Below are 17658 nucleotides of genomic sequence, written 5' to 3' on the forward strand. Positions count from 1 at the left end.
TCTAAACACCATTTCCAATTGAGTGAGCCAGGGAACCTAGGCAAATATCTGATTCTGGGTCTGAAGCAGGGAATGTACAAGATGAACCTGGTGCATTCTGGTATACCAGAAAGCACAGGCATTATCAAAGACATTACCTAGTGAGGCAATGTCAGTGGGAGACCAACTAAGAAGCTCTCACTGGCCACAAATGGGATTATTTGCCCTGCAATAAGGGGAATGGTTGCAGTTGATCAAAACAGGTCAAATGCTTAAATCCACTCACTGGGGTTTTAAAAATTCTTATCTCAAAATAGCGTCGGGGCACCTCGCTGGCTCAGTCTGTAGAGCATGTGGCTCTTGATCTGGGGGGTCATGACTTCAAGCCCCACATTGGGCACAGAGTTTACTTCAAAATAAAAAAGTCAAATGTACATAAAAATTGCAGAAGTGAAAGTTACAGAGCTCCTACAAATTCTTGCCCAGATTCTTCACTTGTTAACATTTCTGAATCCTTTATTTTTTTCTTGTCTGTTTTTTTGTTTTTGTTTTTGGTTTTTTTAGTAATCTCTACACCAATGCGGGGCTTAAACTCATGACCCCAAGATTGAGAGTCTCATGCTCTGTGGACTGAGCCAGCCAGGCACCCTCCCAGTGTATATTTCTCAAGTATAAGCACACTCTTCCACATAAACACATTACCACCTTCAAAAGCAGGAAGTTAATACTGATCCAAGAGTACCATGTAATTCCCAAATCCCATTCAAAGTTTCCAAGAAAGTCCCAAAAGTTTGTTTGTGTGTGTGTCTACGAGACAAAGGGGAAAGCAAATCTTAAGCAGGCTCCATGCTCCACATAGAGCCCGACACAGGGCTCGATCCCACAACCCTGGGATCATGACCTGAGCCAAAACCAAGAGTAGGACGCCTAACCGACTGAGCCACTCAGGCACCCTTCCCACAAGGTCCTTTAAAGCTGCAGCATCTATTCCAGATCATACACCGTATTTTTCTAATTTTAGTGTCCTTCATTCGGTAACAATTCTTCAACCTTTGTCTTTCACGACCTTGATGCTTTGGGAGAGTATGAGCTAGCCATTTTGCAGAAAGTTCCTCAATGTGTGTTTGTCTACTGTTTTGTCATGATTTAGGCACTTGGAACAAGAACTACAGAAGTGATAAAGCGTTCTCAGTGCATATATCCGGAGGCATAGAATGTTGATTTCTTCCATTACTGATTATGCTAGCCTGTTGAAAATCGTGTCTGCCGGGTGTCCAGCCTGAGCTAGTATGTTCCGCTTGTCAATGGTGCTTTATGGGAAAAGACTTTGAAATTAATGAAATATCTGGTTCCTCAACAAACTTTCACCCACTAGATTTATTATCCATTGATGACACACCAATTTTTTTTTTTAATTTTGTTGTTAACGTTACTTTAGACAAAGAAGGTTTTATTTTTAAAAAATAAATAAAGCATTCTGGAGGAGGATGGCTGCCGGCATTGGCTTGGTCAAACGATGATAATAGGGTCAGCGACTCTGAGAGTTTTTTGGTCTTTTCCTCATGGTAGTGAAGATGGCTGCTGGGGTTCCAGGCATCATATCCTCAATCAAGGCAGGAAGAAGGGAGTGGCATGGAGGTGTCAGCCTTTTTTAAAACCAGATTACGGTTGCCAAATAACTTTTCTACCTCCGTCTTCGAGCACTTCCTTAAATACTGGCTCAACAAAATGTTCCAAGGTGGCATTTTCTTGTTATTTTTACCTGCCCCGGCTCTGGAAGCAACCATTTCTCCCAAGGAGCCCTGGTTTTCATGGGGAACGACTTTTAAAAAGCAAGAACTGGTTGCTAGGTGTGGTCACTGTTACTACAGTGGTTATCAATTCTTACTTTTCTCATTGTCATACGTGTGTGTATGTACCTATTTAGAGACATTTACCTGCCTGTCTATCATCTGTCTGTCCATCCATCCATCCATCCATCCATCTTTAAAACCACGAGTGCACACCCATACCTCTAATTCTAATCTAACACCAAACTTTATCCCAGACACTTTGCATATTTCTAACTTCCTCCTCTGACTGGGAAACCTATGTCTCATGATCCCCAGTACATCTACTCTTTTCCACTCCCCCACCCCGTGTATAGCCTAACTCCTAGATACACTGGTCAAGACTCAGTCCCAGATATATACCGCCTACTCAATTCCACCCCCATTGGCCACACTGGTTGAAAGCGTGGCTCCAACAAAGGAGTTAAATTCATGCACGTTAACTAAAAAAACAAAAACAAAAACAACGCAACAGTGACTGAAGGCTTCTTGGGAAGCCTTTGAGTTGGCACTCAAAATCTCGAAAATTATGAAATTCCAAAGCGGACAAAGAATGAAGTATTTATGCTGGCCCGTACAATCCACAAATCAGGGTAACTACGTAGATGAAGGGAAACTTCTCTTTACAGATGTATTCTAGAAAATACGTGAGGAAGGCTAGATTTCGAATATCGCCATTCTGTAGCCCTAATGGGTTGTGAACCTAAGCGATACTTTGCAGCAGCTACAAAGGAGACACGCGCCACAAATGAGACATGCTGACATCATCTGCCTCCTAGCGCTTGCCCACATCACCTCCGAAGTGCTCAGTCCCAAATCTGATCACACTCCACATCTATTAATTTACAGGAAATGCAGGGGACAAAGGGACATGTTAAATGACACCCTAGAGGTCCCTAGAGACAGAAAGCGGATTGGTGGTTGCCAGAGACTGAGGAAGGAAGGGGAAATGGGGAGGAACTGCTTAATGGGTACAGGGTTTCTTTTTGGAGTGGTGCAAACAATTCCGTTGTAGAGTGTGATGATGTTTGCACAACCTTGTGCATATACTCGAAACCGCTGGATGTGCATTTTTAAATGCTTCGAACGGAGAGGTTTAGGTTGGGTGAACTTTATCTCAAATTTTTAAAAAACAAAAAGGGAGAGATCACAGGGATGCTACCAGAAAAATTCAGACGGAGTGACCACAATACAAGTTTTAACTTAATTTAATTTAATTATTTTATGAGAGAGAGTGCATGTGCATGCATGCGAGCAGGAAAGGGTCAGAGAGAGAGAGAGAGAGGGAGAGAGAGAGATCCCAAGAGGCTCCACACCGCCAGTGCAGAGCCCGACCCGGGACTTCACACAGGGCTGGATCCCATGACCATGAGATCACTCACTGAGCCAAAATCAAGAGTCAGACACTTAACTAACTTAGCCACCCAGGCACAAGTCTTTGTATTTTAGAGAGAGGTACTGAAATATTAGGGCTGGAATGTGTCTGGAATTGGCACACAGGAAGAGAATAGGGTGAAACCAGATTGGCTGAAGTTGGGTGATGGGCTGATAGGGGTTCTTTAGACTATTCTCTCCACTTTTATGTGTTTAAAATCTTTTGTGGGGCACCTGGGTGGCTCAGTGGGTTAAGCGTCCAAGTCTTGATTTTGGCTCAGGCCATGATCTCACAGTTTGAGCTGATAGCACAGAGCCTGCTTGGGATTCTCTCTCTCTCTCTCTCTCTCTCTCCCTCCCCTGCTTTCTCTCTCTCTTTTTTATTAAAATTTTTTTTAATGTTTATTTATTTTTGAGAGACCATGAGTGGGGGAGGGGCAGAGAGAGAGGGAGACACAGAATCCAAAGCAGGCTCCAGGCTCCGAGCTGTCAGCACAGAGCCCAACTCGGGGCTCAAACTCACAAACCGTGAGATCATGACCTGAGCGGAAGCCGGACGCTTAACTGACTGAGCCACCCAGGCGCCCCGCTCTCTCTCTTTCTCAAACAAACAAAAATATTTTGTAATAAAATCTCCTTAATTAATGTAAAAAAAAAAATTCTTCCCCGTCTTTTCTCTCAGGCATTTTCTCCATTTGTTAGGGCTTTCTGGCCCCTGGTAGGCACTCAATAAACACTGGGTGAGGTCTCATAGCTTAGTGGTTACCAACAGCTCTGAGGTTAAAAGCTGTTTGCTTCTTACTAGTTGTAGGACCCAGGGCAAGTCCCTTGCTTCCGTTTCTCATCTCTAAATCAGGGCTAGTAAGCTATGCCCGCCTCCTAGGGTCATTATGAATACCATGACATGTCAAAGACTCACATTGTGTGGAATGTTCTTGTCTTTTTTTTTTTAAGTTGTTTTTAATGTTTTTATTTTTGAGACAGAGAGAGACAGAGCATAAGCAGGGGAGGGGCGGAGAGAGGGGGAGCCACAGAAGCGGAAGCGGGCTCCAGGCTCTGAGCTGTCAGCACAGAGCCCGATGTGGGGCTCGAACTCACGGAGGGTGATACCATGACCTGAGCTGAAGTAGGGCGCTCAACCGACTGAGCCACCCAGGCGCCCCTGGAGTGTTCTTGTCTTTTATGTCACAATTTATTTAGGTTGATACAGTTCCTCACAAAATTAAACACAGAATTACCAAAGACCCAAGCAGTTGCATTTCTGGGTATGTACCTGAAAGGATTGAGAACAGGGACCCGAACACATATCTGTACATCCATGTTCACGGCCGCGTTATCCACAATGGCCAACAAGTGGAAGCCATCCTGGTGTCCATCGATGGATGAATGGACAAACAGGAAGAGGAATGAATATCCATACGATGCACTATTATCATTCAGCCTTTTGTCAAAAAGGGAATTCTAACACCTGCTACGATGTGGACGGACCTCGAAGGCCTTATGCTCAGTGAAATAAGTCAGACACAAAAGAACACATACCGTAGGATCCCACTCACAGGAGGTCCCCAGGTCCTCAGAGGAGTTCCATCCACAGAGACAGAAGGTAGATAGATGGTGGGAGCCGGGAGAGTGGTGCAGGGGCAGGGGAGTCCGTGTTTCATGGGGACAGTTTGGGGAGATGGAAGGTTCTGGAGACAGATGGTGGGGGTGGCTGCTCAACACTGAATGTACTTAATGCCACTGAACTGTATGTTGAAAAATGGTCAAGATGGCCAATTTAATGTGTTTATTTTACCATACAAAAAAAAGAGAAACTTAAGAACAGCGCCTAGCACTGAATGAACATGCCGCACTTATTAAATCACCGAAATCTGAGTCATCGAAACAGCATCACTGGACTGCGTGACCCCCCAAGGGAACAGTGTCAGGTTAGTCTTGTTCCCCGGTACGTGCCTCCGGCCTGGCCAATCACAGGGGCTCAGGAAAGATCTGATCTCTGGACTACCTGAAACCCGCCAGGGTGCCTCATTACTTCACCTGGCCCACCCGAAGCCCCCACCCACTCTCTGCCCCCCCTCCCCCATGCCCACACTGCCCAAATGGATTCAGCACCCCCGAGGTCTGTGTGAATGGCCCCTGGAGTGTGTGGCCCCACCAGATCCCCCCCACTGTCCCACTGGTGGCCTTGGCCCACGCTGCTCCCTGGCTCACTCCAACTCTATAGGAACGGCTCCCTGTGGCTCAGGGCTCTTCTGGAAGGCCTCTCTGGGTTTGCTCAGCCCTCCAGGCAAGGTGGCCAAAGCCTGAAATTGGGAGAGACTAGACCCCCTTCTCTGGTGGCTCTTCTAGGGGTCAAGGGTATAAGGGGCCTCATGCCAGAGGGTGGAACTTCTGTAACAGCCCCCTGCCCTCACCTGAGGGACCACAATGAGTCCCGTGGCTAGTGCACGGATGGGCTGGGGGGTCCACACAGGCCTGGGCTGGGGGGGGAGGGGGATAGCCACACTTCCTATATAGTGGGAAACGGTCCTCAGGCCAGCTCTGCCCACAGGGACCAGGGGAGAAGCTGGATCCTGGGGAGAGGCAGAGAACTCCGGGCTACCTGCCTCCCTCCCACTGGGCCCTCCTTAAAGGTCAGTCTGGGATGGGGAGAGCCGGGGTGGCTCTGGTACCACCAACGTTCCCCAGAGCAGCCCCTCTCGCCTGTCCGTGCGGGGACCCCAGGTGATGAGGCAGCCGTGGACAGCAGGGATGAACAACCCCAAGGCTGCGAATGGAGGGCAGTGGACACGGCTCACGCCCCCCTCCTCCCCCGCCAGGAGGCACCCTGGGATCCTAGGCCAGGAAATTTAATACCCCCCCCCCCCCCAGCCACAGGGGCAGCTTAGAGAGGATCCGATCCTCTCCCCCCCCCCCGCCCCCCCCCCCCCCCCAGACCAAGGCCCCTGGGGTCAGCTCGTGGGCCTCCGCATTGTCCCGAGCGGGGCCTCAACCTGGTCTTCTAGCTCCCTGTGGGGCCGGGCCAGGGTGAGGCAGCCCGCAGCAGGGCGTGGGCAGCGAGGAGGACCCAGGTGTGGCCGCCTGGCGGAGAGAAAGAAGACAAAGGCGCAGCGGCAGGTTTCTGTACAGGAAGTCGGAGTATACATTTTAGTAACGGGCTGAAGAAATGAGGCATCCGGGGCAACAGTGCAGGGGCCACAGGGAGAATAAGAGATCGAGAGCTGGGGTTTGGCGTAAATCTTACAAAGTGTATAAAGAATCTGTGTTTCTCTACAATAACAAAAAACCAAAGGCTACAAGAGCGGTTGTATATACAAAACACGGAGATATTGCTTCACTTGCAAACAGGTTCCGGACCAGACGGGAGACAAGACAGAGGGGGGCACAGGGAAGGGCCGGAGAGCGCGCCGCGTGCAAAAGGAGGGGGAGGGGGAGAGGGGGGTCTTCTCCCAGCATAAATCTACAGGCGGGAGCTGGAGTCGCGCACGCACGGGAGAGGTCGAAGGCGTGTGCCGGTGCGTGTGCCGGTGCTGGCTGTGCGTGGGGGGACAGGGGTGCCGAGAGCCGAGAGTGTCCGCCTGCCCCGGCCCCCTGGCGCCTTGCTCTTCGAGCATCAGCCCGGAAGGGGGTTCCGGATGGGGACCGCGGACCAGCTGGGCCAACTGGCCACAGAGGGTGGGAGGCAATCGCTCCCTGGAGTCTGCCGTGGAAAACCGGAGAAGCCCGCTCGGTGCGCCCATCCTCCTGGCCCATGCGCCCCGCCCCGCCGAGATGCACACCGAGGCCCCAGAAGAAACCGGGGCTTCCGGCTTTCCTCGAGCGAGCGGGCCGGCAGGTGCCGCCCACTCCTGTTCTTCCGGGGCCACGGCCGGCCAGCCATGCGGAGCTCGATGGGAGGGCAGGAGCCAGTCACGGAGGGGGCGGAGAGGGGAGGGCAGGGAGGACGGCGGGGGGAGGGGCGGGCGGAGGACGAGGACGTGCACGCACGCGCGGGGCGGCGCGGGGCGGTCACAGGTTCTGGCAGCACTGCAGCTTGGTGGGTTTCTGTCCGTCGGTGGTGGGCGGCACGCTGATGTCCACCACGTTGTTGCCGGGGGACTCGTCGTGGGCAGCGCGGTCTGCAATCTGCTTCTGCGACACGATGCGGTAGATCTCTGCGGTGGGGGGGGAGTGGGGGGAGCAGGGGGTGAGCGCGCTGCGCGCCCCGCCCCCCTGCAGGGCTCATCTAGACCTCGCGCCTTGCCCCCGCCCCCCTAGGCTGAGCCCACAGCCCCCACTGTGCCCCCGATCAGGTCAAGGGGAACCGTGGCAGGGGGGTGGGCTCCTGGAGGTTTCCACCCTCACCCAGTGCTGGCTGTGTGCTCAGCAAGGCAAGACCGTATCGGGTCACATATAGTCCTTCCCCCCACCCCCACCCCCCCCTGCCCGGCCTCTGATCCTGTAAGATCAGAGCTCCCCTCCCCCCCCACCCCCCCCAGAATAAAGTCTCAGAAGCCCGAGGGCCCTGCGCCCCTGATGCCGCCTGCTCCGCAGCTGCCCAAGCTGGCTGTTCTCTGGTGAAGCCAGGGAGGGCCCCCCTGGAGAAGCTGGGTGGAGGGAGGGTCTCTATGTCCTGAGTGCCAGCAGGGCCGCGATCTGGCCTGAGCCCATGGAGCACGCCAAGTCTGTTCTCAGTCCAGACCCACTCACAGGTTTAAAGAATAAAGCTCCAGAGGTTATGTTCCGGAGCCTGCAACCCGAGTGGCCGGTGCTCCCGTCACGCCCACCCTCCCCAGGCACACGGGGGGCCACTGTGGCTTCAGCCAGGCCCTGTGACCACCTGTGAGGATGTTCTTGAAAGCTTCCTCTACGTTGGTGGAATCCAAGGCTGAGGTCTCAATGAAGGACAAGTTGTTCTTTTCTGGAACAAAAAGAATAATGCCCAGGTGAGCGGGGAGGTGGTGGAAGGTGCTGTCCTGCACCCTCTCGGGGACCCTGCTTGCCTGGCCCAGGAAAAAGAAGGGTCGGGGTCAAAGAGAGAGGACTGAGATGCCCACGCATCAGGAAGGGGAAGCTGGCACTGAGGCCGTGGGCGCAGACAGGGAAGATGGCAGGGGCCGGGGTGGGGGTGCTGCCTGACTTCCAGATGCTTCTCCGATGCCTCAGTCACATGCCTTTCGGGAATGTGGCCCGTGGGGGAAGCCCCGGCAGCCCCCAGCCTCACCCGCTCCGGCCCAGCGTGACCCACCTGCAAAGGCACGAGCCTCGTCAGTGGGCACGGCCCGCAGGTGGCGCAGGTCACTCTTGTTGCCCACCAGCATGATGACGATGTTGCTGTCGGCGTGGTCCCGCAGCTCCTTCAGCCAGCGCTCCACGTTCTCGTAGGTCAGGTGCTTGGCGATGTCATACACCAGCAGGGCACCCACCGCGCCGCGGTAGTAGCTGTGGGGCAGGACGCGGGGCCCAAGCCTGAGCCGGCCGCCAGTTCCCTGCACCAGGCTCCGGGGGCGGCATTCCTCAGCCCACACACAGGGCAGGAGGCACAGGGCCCGCCCGAGGGGCAGCCGTGGCCGAGGTTCAGGCTCTGCTCCCCAGGTTCAGCTCGGGAATACGGGACCAGAGGAAGTAGTCTGGGACCCAAAGTCAGAAGACACCCTTGGGGTCAGCCACAAAAGGGGAGAAGGAAAGGGCCACTGCTGGGCAAAAGCTCCAGCGCCCACCAAAGGCTCGGCCAGCCTGACCACCAAGGAGGCTGACAGACACACACCCATCCCGAGGGATTAAGGACATGAGAAGGTGACCAGCGGGGGTAGTCCGGAGGACGCAGCCGACGGACAGGGAAGGTCTGGGAAGAGGCAGCCCCAGTGGGTACTGGTGGCCGGGGAGCACCGGGAGCCGCGTGGGAGGACAGGACAGGTGTGGGACCAGGTGGGAGCTGAAGCGCAGAGGGAAGCTGAGGGAAGGCAGGCAGGGCTGGCGAGCGGCCACAGGGGCCCAAGCCGGTCCGGGGTAACAACTCTCATCGTGCAGCCAGCTCCCAGCAAAATCGCAGGGCTTCTCGGGACTCCGGGGGCCAGAGACACTGCAGGACATGCCTGCCCCGGGGTCACAGAGTGGCCGAGACTGGGCACACGGGTCTTCCCGAGGATCCCCTAGCTCCTGGGGGTCTTGTCCCTCCACCGCGGGCCCCCCACCCTCAGAGATCCGCTCTCTCCTCCTCCGACGCGAGTCCTACCCATCCTTCTCCCCAGGGGCCCCCCCACCCACGGCTGCCTGCATCACCCCGGCCCTGTCGCTCACGCAGAGGTGATGGCACGGTAGCGCTCCTGGCCGGCGGTGTCCCAGATCTGCGCCTTGATGGTCTTGCCGTCCACCTGGATGCTGCGGGTGGCAAACTCCACGCCGATGGTGCTCTTGCTCTCCAGGTTGAACTCGTTGCGGGTGAAGCGTGATAGCAGGTTGCTCTTCCCCACGCCTGAGTCCCCAATGAGCACCACTTTGGGGGCAGGAGGGACACGGGTAAGACTCTGCGGGCCGGCGTCCCCGAGCCAAGGCCCACACACCACCCACGTCCACCTATAGAACGGTGGCGTCCCAGGTGCGGAGCCAACTTGGAAACCGACATCGGGGCGGTCGGAGCCCGAGGCACCGCGTTTCCCGGGGCAGAAGCAAACAGAGGCTCTGGGCCTCCAGAAGCACAGCGACTGCGGACAGAACGACACCCCTGCCGTCTCTGGTCTCTTCAGAGCAGAGCTGCCTCAGCTGCGGTGTAGGGACCCAGACATTCTGGCAGGCAGGCAGGGTGGGGATCCCACTCGGAACCCCTGAACCTCCACGGCAGCCCGGTGGCCAAGAAAGCTCCAGGGCTGGGCAACCTTGGGCAAGTCACTTAACCTCTCTGGGCTGCCTTTTCTGCAAGAGGGGGACTCGAGGAGAAATGGCAGGATCAGAACTCCGCTAGCATCTAGCGTGCTAAGACAGGCAGGGGAGCGGTTATTACTACAGTTCCCCTAGGTTCTTACCTGCAGGGGTCTGTCTCTGGAGCTGTAAGTAACAGGAAATGGGAAGCCTCACCCCCCCCCCCCCCCCCCCCCCCCGCGCCCACCCTCTGCTTCCTTCTGGAGAGCTGCTGCGAGCCAATCCACATTCGGGCCCCAGCACAGTCACAGCTGGTTCATGCGGAACAGGAATGTGCCCTCTGGATGCAACTGGGAGGGGACAGAGACCGCCACCCCACAGCCCCAGAGTCAGCCCTTTCTGCAGACATCCAGAGCAAGAGTCGTCCTGAGGAGGGCAGAGCAGGCCCCTCCAGTCTCTGCCTTTATCCCTCTCTTTCCCAAGTTTCCTGCCCCAGCCATAGAAGCATTGCCTCTAGGGGCCAAGGCATCCCAGGCTCTGTGATAGGGCCACATGACATGGTCCAGGAGTCTGAGCCCAAGAGGCTGTCCTTAGACCCAGGTAGTCTCACGTCTGTGTGTGCACAGTGTATGTGCCGCACACGCACGCGCGGCTATACGTACAACGTAGAAGAAACAGTACGTGGCTGTCTGGCCAGAGACCCCAGGCGGAAACCACACGTGGGGGCCTTGGGCTCTGGCACCCAAGGGTGGGTCTGTCCAGTGGAAAGTCACGGGGGCTGTAGGCTTGGTCACCCACAGCCCTAGTTAAAAGTTTTTCCTCGGTGGAAAGTTGTCTATGTGCATGCCCAAATTCCCACGGCTTCTGACCGGCGTCACTGCCCCCACTCTGGTCCGCAACACACGCGTCCCTCCGCAGCCCTGGTGGTCACGCTCGTACCAACAGGCTGTTTTCCTGGAGGCCACCAGAGGGCGCCTGTGAGCTGCCAAGCCAGGCCCCGCCCTCCTCTGCCCACAGTCTTCCAGGGCGCCCACCTCCCTGGGGTAAAAGTCCAAGTCCAGGCCCACCCACAGAGCCTTGCATGACCTGCCCCGTGCCCTCCCTGCCCTCCCCTCCTCCCTCTCTCCCTCTCGCCCACTCTGCTCCTGCCACACGGGCCTCCTCACCAGGACTAGGAGATCTACAGGGGCACGTTGCACTTCGCCTGGACCATTCTTCCCCAGGTACCTGCCTGGTGTCTGCCCTCGTCTCCTCGGTGTGGTCCCTCTGATGGCACTCGACCAAAGAGGCCTTCGCTGCCATCCGCTTAAAAGCCCACTCCCTGCCCCACCTGACTTCCTCCACAGCTCTCCCCGCTCTGTCACACTGCAGCCTTCACTTATTATTTAGTCTTTCCCACTGGGCTACAAGGGCAGGAACCTCAGACAGCCTCCTTCCCTGCTGGGTCCCAGCCTGGTGCAGCGCCCAGCACGCAGGAGGCACCTGATCCACGCCTGCACAATGAACCAATGCCAAGGCGGCCGGTGGAGCGTCCCAGCCTCCCTGCCCCCTGGAAGATGCCCAGGTTACCATCCTCAGGCCGCAGGTGAGGAGGCGGGCAAGGCACCCAGGACCCCGCACCCTCTCTCGGCCGGCTACTTTACAGCCAAGAACACTAAGAGCAAGAATGTTTAATGAGCCTGTACTGGGATGACTCGGTCGGTTAAGCGTCCGACTTCAGCTCAGGTCATGATCTCACAGTCCGTGGGTTCGAGCCCCGCATGGGGCTCTGTGTTGACAGCTCAGAGCCTGGAGCCTACTTCAGATCCTGTGTCTCCCTCTCTCTCTCTGCCCCTCCCCTGTTCATGCTCTGTCTCTTTCACTCTCAAAAATGAATAAATGTTAAAAAAGATTATGTTTTTAATGAGTCTGTACTAAGAAAGCCCTTGGTGGACCCCCCTCACACACACGTCTCATGTAACCTTTACGGGTTAGGAAGCGGGAGAATGCCAAGCCTAACGCGGGCTCGCTCCTACCTCCCAACCATGCTCACCAGACAGTGATTTGCCCAGGTCCTCCTGGCTGGAAAGGTGTCCATCAGGATTTGAACCCGTCTTCTGCATCCAGGGCTGAGCTCAAGGGCGGGGGGGGGGGGGGGGGGGGGGGAGGCTTCCTGACCCTTGGAATACATGGCAAACTCCTGCTCATCCTTCAAAACCCCTCAAGTCAGGCCTCTCCTCTCCCCTCAAACCACCATGTGGCCTGGCCCACGACACCTGTGATAACAGGGCCAGTGTTCTCTTGTGACACTGGGGGTGCCCAACAGAAGATGGCGAGCTGACATCAGAGAAAGGTGGAAAGAGTGGGGACGGACATGGGCCCGTGGCTCTCAGCCATGCTGTGGGGCCCACCACCTACACGCCCAAGCCCTCTCCTCCTTCCCTCGCGGCCAGGGGGACCTGGGCAAGGCTGGAGGGGTGTGCTCACAATTTTTATACCCTTAGGAAGAGAACAGGAAATGACCAAGAGGGTGCCTTTTGGGCCCTGCCCTGTATCCCCACCCCTACCTGCTCCCTCCCTTCCCAGCCTTGGCACAACTATACAACTTCAGAGTCCCCTTGGCCCCACCCACTCTGCTGTGGCCTAGCCAACAAGCCCCTTAGCACCTCAGGCCAGGCTCAGCCCTAAAGGCTTTGTGACTGTGTTCTCAGGGCCACCCCTGGGACAAATGTTCATACTATCATTCCCCTTCTACAGTTGGGGACACTCAACCCAGAGTGACAAAGTTCCTGGTCCAGGGTCCCCCAGTGAGAAAGTGGAGGCCAGAGCAGGATGAGAGCCACCAGCCACGGCCCAGATGAACGACGGGAAGGCCAGGCTGCTTGGACAGTCCCTGGCACACGGTGCCCAATGCAGAGAGGTGGCCGGTGGGGCAGTGGCCAGGCTGGCCCCTTGTGCAGGCTGGGAATGAGAACGGCATTGTCCAAGGCACAAGTGATCTACTGTCTTGGGGGAAATAAAGGGCCCTTGAGGACACAGCCCGTAGAATTTCCACAGAAGTTGGTGGCACCAATGGCCAGGGAAACTGCCTCCCTGGACATGCCATTTGGCTGGCAGAGCAGGCAAGCCCAGTTGGCAAAAACAAAGAGTTGGCACCTCTTAAAGCCCAGGGTCCTCTGACCTGCCCCATGATAGCACGGCACCCCTGGAACCCGCACTCAGGACATTCATGGACTGAGTGGCCATTTGCAGGGATAGGGGAGCTGGCTCCCCTACTCCAGCAAGAACAGGACCCTGCCTCTCCTGCAGGAAGCCAGCCCTGACCATCCCAGGCCCCAGGGACTGGCGCTTGGGGGCAATCTTGCCACAGCCATGTCCTGGGGCATCAGAGTAGACGACAGACAGGTGCCCAAAGCCAGGACACAGGGAAGGCTGCTCACTGGAGGAAGATGGTGCGCTTGGGTCCTTCCCGGCGGGTCTGGTGGGGGGCCTGCCTGGGCTGGAGAGCCAGGAGGCTGCCTCGGAAGCACTCAGCAGAGGCGGGTGAGCACTGGGGCCTGGCCTGTTCCCTGGGTGCCGGCTGCAGCTCTCTGCTCGACCCCTTTCCCAAAAGGACTTGAAGATGGTCCAGGGGTAGACAAAGCCTGGAGGACAAGGTCCTGGGCTACCTCAGCAGCGTCCCACTTCAACCCACATCCTCACAGGCTAGGTGAGTGGCCAGGGGCTCTAGGAAGTCCTCGGCGGCCCTTGGGGACATAGCTGCTCCCACTGTGGATCCTGCAGCCTGGCCTACCAGAAGAGAGGTCAGAGGTGGCCCCCAGGGATTGATCTGCAGGCTGGGAAAATAGCCCCATGGCTGACAGGATAAAATGTTAGCAGGATAAACGTGCAGATCTATAATTAGGTACAAATAAACAACCTTACTCCTGCGGGAGGAGGGGAATGTGCAGTGAGGAAAACACCCAGGGGGATTCTATTGGCCTTGGTCTTGGAGGTCAAGGGAGCTAACGTGTGATGTGGCTGCCAACATAACCAAGGCGGTGGCAGGAGGGCTAAACAAGGGGCAGGCTGTGTCCCGGGTGAAAAGTGTGGCCTCTCCGTGCCAAGGGAAGGGCCAGAAGGTGACTAAAGCCTGGGGGAGGCTGAGCACAGGGTTGGGGGCAGGAGGATCATTGGCCCCCCCGCTCCTGAACGGCCCCCTCCGACCAGGAAGCAGGGCTGGCAAGCCTCGAGGTCAGAAAGTTGGCCCCTGTGGGGTGCCTGGTGGCTCAGTTGGTTAAGCATCTGACTCTTGGTTTTGATTCAGGTCATGATCTCACGGTTCGTGAGTTCAAGCCCCTCGTTGGGCTCTGTGCAGATGGCATGGAGCCCACTTGGGATTCTCTCTCTGCCCCTCCTTTGCTCATGCTCTCTCTCTCTCTCTCTCTCTCTCAAAAAGAAACAAAACATTTGATAAAAAACAAACAAACAAAAAAGAAAGTTGGCCCCTGTCACCCTTTCTGGTACACTCTTACCTTGTGCACTTGTCTAATGCCCAGACCTGCCCCTCTGCAGGCCACAGGGGTCTTAGGAGGGTCCGGGGAGACAGTATATTCATGTTTCTGTCTCAGCTGTCTTGTCACTGGCAAGTGAGGGGACAGTGGTGGCTTGCCTACCTGCTGGCTTCTTTTCCTTTCTTCTGTATGTGCCAGACCCACCCAGTTTCCTTTTCCCGTTTAAGTGAGTGAAAAACTGAGTGGATTTAAAGAGATACATGAAAAGACAATGAGGAGACCTCCAATAAGGCATCCGTGTGGATAGGTGGTCTCAGATGACCGCAGTCTGGGAAGTACTGACCTTGTGGGTTAGACTTTCACTCCTAACTCTGCTTGGAAAGGTCAGCAGGGCACCTGCCAACTCAGGAAACGAGGCTAGTGGGAGAGGAAAGCAGGACAGGCAACCTCCCCACCCCCACCCCTGCCAATTGCCGCAGAAGCCAGATCTGTGTTTCCAGGAAGCAGACTCTGGAGATTGAGTCCCGGGAAGCGCGCAGCCGCCCCACTGCCCCTGACCCAGTAACGGTGCTTCTGGGAACGTACTTCAAAGAAATAACCCAAAGGGCAAAAGATGACTGGGAAAAACACTGAGCTGAGTTATTTATAACAGCAAGTGCTTGAAAATAACAAGTGGGAAAGGACCATCAAAACCTGGCGGTGACTCCTGGGGAAACGCCCCCTGCCCTGGGGGTCCCCATCCAGGTGGGTGACCAGCCAGGACCTGGGGAGCAGTGGCCTCCGGGCACCAGCTGCAGCAGGATGGAGTCCGATCCACCTGTCGCCAGTCCCCAAAGCCCTGATTGAGCTTCCCCGGCCCCTAACGTGAGACCCCCAAGGCTCAGTCAGGCCTTGGACTGATGCTTGCTGACCACACAGCTTCACCTGCCAGTGACGTATCAGCCTGCACACAGCTCCTTGGGCCCACGGTGCTGTGTGCCAACTCTGGGCCTTTGCATGGGCCCTCCCCCAGCCCAGAAGCCTCTCACCACATGGATATCTCAGGTAGGGAGTGCTCCACCTGGCTCTCCACAGCCCCAAGATCCCCAGGCTCCCAGCCCCAACGTGTTAGAGGAGACCACAGACACAATGGTCAGCGACGGACACAGACTGCACTCCCAGGGATCTCCAGGCTTGCCCAACGAGGGGGAGATACCAACAGGTGGTGTGGGAGGCAGACCCTCAAGCGGCAGGCGGCAGGACAATGGTGTCTCACGGGGCCCCAGGGTAGCTATCAAGGGCAACCACTGTCGTCCAGGGAGCCCAGGACGGACAGCACAGGACCTGGCCAAAGCCCGGGTTGGCACCGTGAAGCCAGTGACTCTGAAATCAGTGCACAACGCCAGCGATGTGGATGGCGGGAGTCTTCCCAGCTGGGGCTGCAGGCTGAGGGAGCTAGGCCAGCAATGGCTGCCTGACCTGCCGAGGCCTCACTCGAGGCTCTAGAGCCCTCTGTCCCTTGGGCAGGGACGATCCTCCAGCAGGTTGGCGGAAAGCAGGCCTACCAGTGCGCATGTGTGGGGAGAGGTGGTCTGATAGGCTTATTAGTCCCATATATACTCAGGTGGTAAAGCCCACAGCTGACCTGGATTCAAATCCTGCTCCAACACGTGCCCTCTCTCTCTGGGTCTCAGTTTCCAAGTCCATAGAGAGAGGCTGGAGAATATCGACGACTTCACAGGGCTGGGGTGAATTCATGTAACGAATTCATGAGCGGGAATGCTTGGGAAAGGGCGGGTACTTCGATAATTCTATTAAGAGTTCTGAGAGTTCAAAGATAACTGTTGCGGTTAACCACCGAGCCTGGCACACACAATCCCCCCGCGAGGCGCCCCTCCAAGCAATTCTGGGTCAGCACCCCACTCCAGGGTCCCCTACCACACACCTCAACCCCTACCATGCCGTCTCTTCCCGCCCCCAGACATGCTGCTACCAATCAGGGCTGGCTCCTCCCACTCCGCGAGAGCACCGCCCCCACCTGCCCCGTCCCAGCCCACTTCTTGGGCACGCCCACCACGCTCTAGCCCCGCCTCTGGCGGCCCCGCCCCCGTCTCGAATGGAGCTTTCCATCCAGCCCGGCCCGCCAAACGCTGGGGAGGCCCCGCTCCCGGAGGCCCCGCCCCTAACGGCCTCTCCCACCGCTTCGGGCCCCACCCCCTCTCGGCCCCAGCCCCGCCTCGGCGCATCCAAGGCCCCCAGGCCTCTCTGGGCCGCCGGTCCGGTCCGCAAAGCTGACTGAGCCCAGACTTCCCTGGCCTTCCCGGCTGCCTGACCCGCCGGGCCCCAAGTCCCGGGCTCCGGCCTGGGCCCAGCGGTCTGGAGCGCAGCCTCGGTCCGCCACCTCCCCGTCGTCCCCTCGCCCGTCTGTGTCCCACCGACCGCACCTTTGAATAGGTAGTCGTACTCGTCGTCCCGGGTCCCCATTGTCCTGGCGCTTCCGGCGGGATCGGCGACTCCGCAGCCCCACCACAAACACCCGACGGGGGCGGAGCCGGCGCCGCGCAGAGCGGCGGATGGATGACCAATAAGAGGCGGGTGGCGTAGCGACCGGCACCCAGGGCAACCAATTACAGGCGGAAGCAGAGCCTCAGGGGTGGGCGCTGCCTGGGATCCACCCCTCTCGCCCTCGGTCTCCTGGAGAAAGGCGGAAGGAATGCGGACCTTTTTGAAGTGACGGCCGCGTCAGCCTATCAGAGGTGGGCTCTGGAAGGCGGGGCGGAAGACTGTAAGAATGAAACAGATTGATGGAGCGAGTAACCAATGAGAGGCCTGATTCAGGAGATTCCGGAGTACCAGAGGACCTGTCCGGGAAGGGAAATGGGTCTACGTCCAGGTGATGTTACGCTATTTAACGTCCCGATGACGTCATAGGTCAATACGCTCTGCTCTGCCTCCTCCGCCCTGGCAAATGACCGTTTCCGGGGGCCTCTGAGCTGGTGGGGGAGGGGGGATTTCCACCTAGTGTTTCCCTGTCCTCGCTTGGTTGGGTTTCCATCACTACGTTTCTGAGTCATTAAGATACCCCTCTACCTCAGTTTTCTCCGCTACATAACGGAAGGAACTCACCTCCTGGAATCTTTTGAGGATAACTAGATCAATTCCCTAAACACTCAGTAAATCAACCATCC

The 17658-nt window shown here is 56.7% G+C and overlaps 2 protein-coding genes across 10 annotated transcripts in view; both read right to left on the reverse strand.

Annotated features, from left to right (window-relative positions):
- The window catches only part of HNRNPM (heterogeneous nuclear ribonucleoprotein M), a 297886-nt gene that overhangs the window by 57440 nt on the left and 222788 nt on the right, over positions 1-17658 (reverse strand). The window lies entirely within an intron of this gene.
- On the reverse strand, positions 6301-17048 carry RAB11B (RAB11B, member RAS oncogene family). The gene is made up of 5 exons (XM_053897392.1): positions 16915-17048; positions 9462-9657; positions 8410-8603; positions 8002-8082; positions 6301-7336 (listed from the first exon to the last, which is right to left on the reverse strand). Exons 1-5 carry the CDS (start codon positions 16952-16954, stop codon positions 7191-7193), a joined length of 657 nt encoding a protein of 218 aa, XP_053753367.1. The 5' UTR covers positions 16955-17048; the 3' UTR covers positions 6301-7190.

This window comes from Panthera pardus, unplaced genomic scaffold, assembly GCF_024362965.1.
Source record: "Panthera pardus isolate Hobbes unplaced genomic scaffold, ASM2436296v1 HiC_scaffold_8, whole genome shotgun sequence".
NCBI lineage: Eukaryota > Metazoa > Chordata > Mammalia > Carnivora > Felidae > Panthera > Panthera pardus.

Bases quoted from the DNA above. Each gene is read 5' to 3' on its own strand.
- RAB11B (XM_053897392.1), bottom strand. From the start codon at position 16,954: ATGGGGACCCGGGACGACGAGTACGACTACCTATTCAAAG. The intron at 8,604-9,461 runs GTGAGCGACAGG...CCTGCCCCACAG, and splicing joins TACCGTGCCATCACCTCTGC to CTACTACCGCGGCGCGGTGG. The intron at 7,337-8,001 runs GTGGTCACAGGG...CCCCCACCGCAG, and splicing joins TTTCAAGAACATCCTCACAG to AGATCTACCGCATCGTGTCG.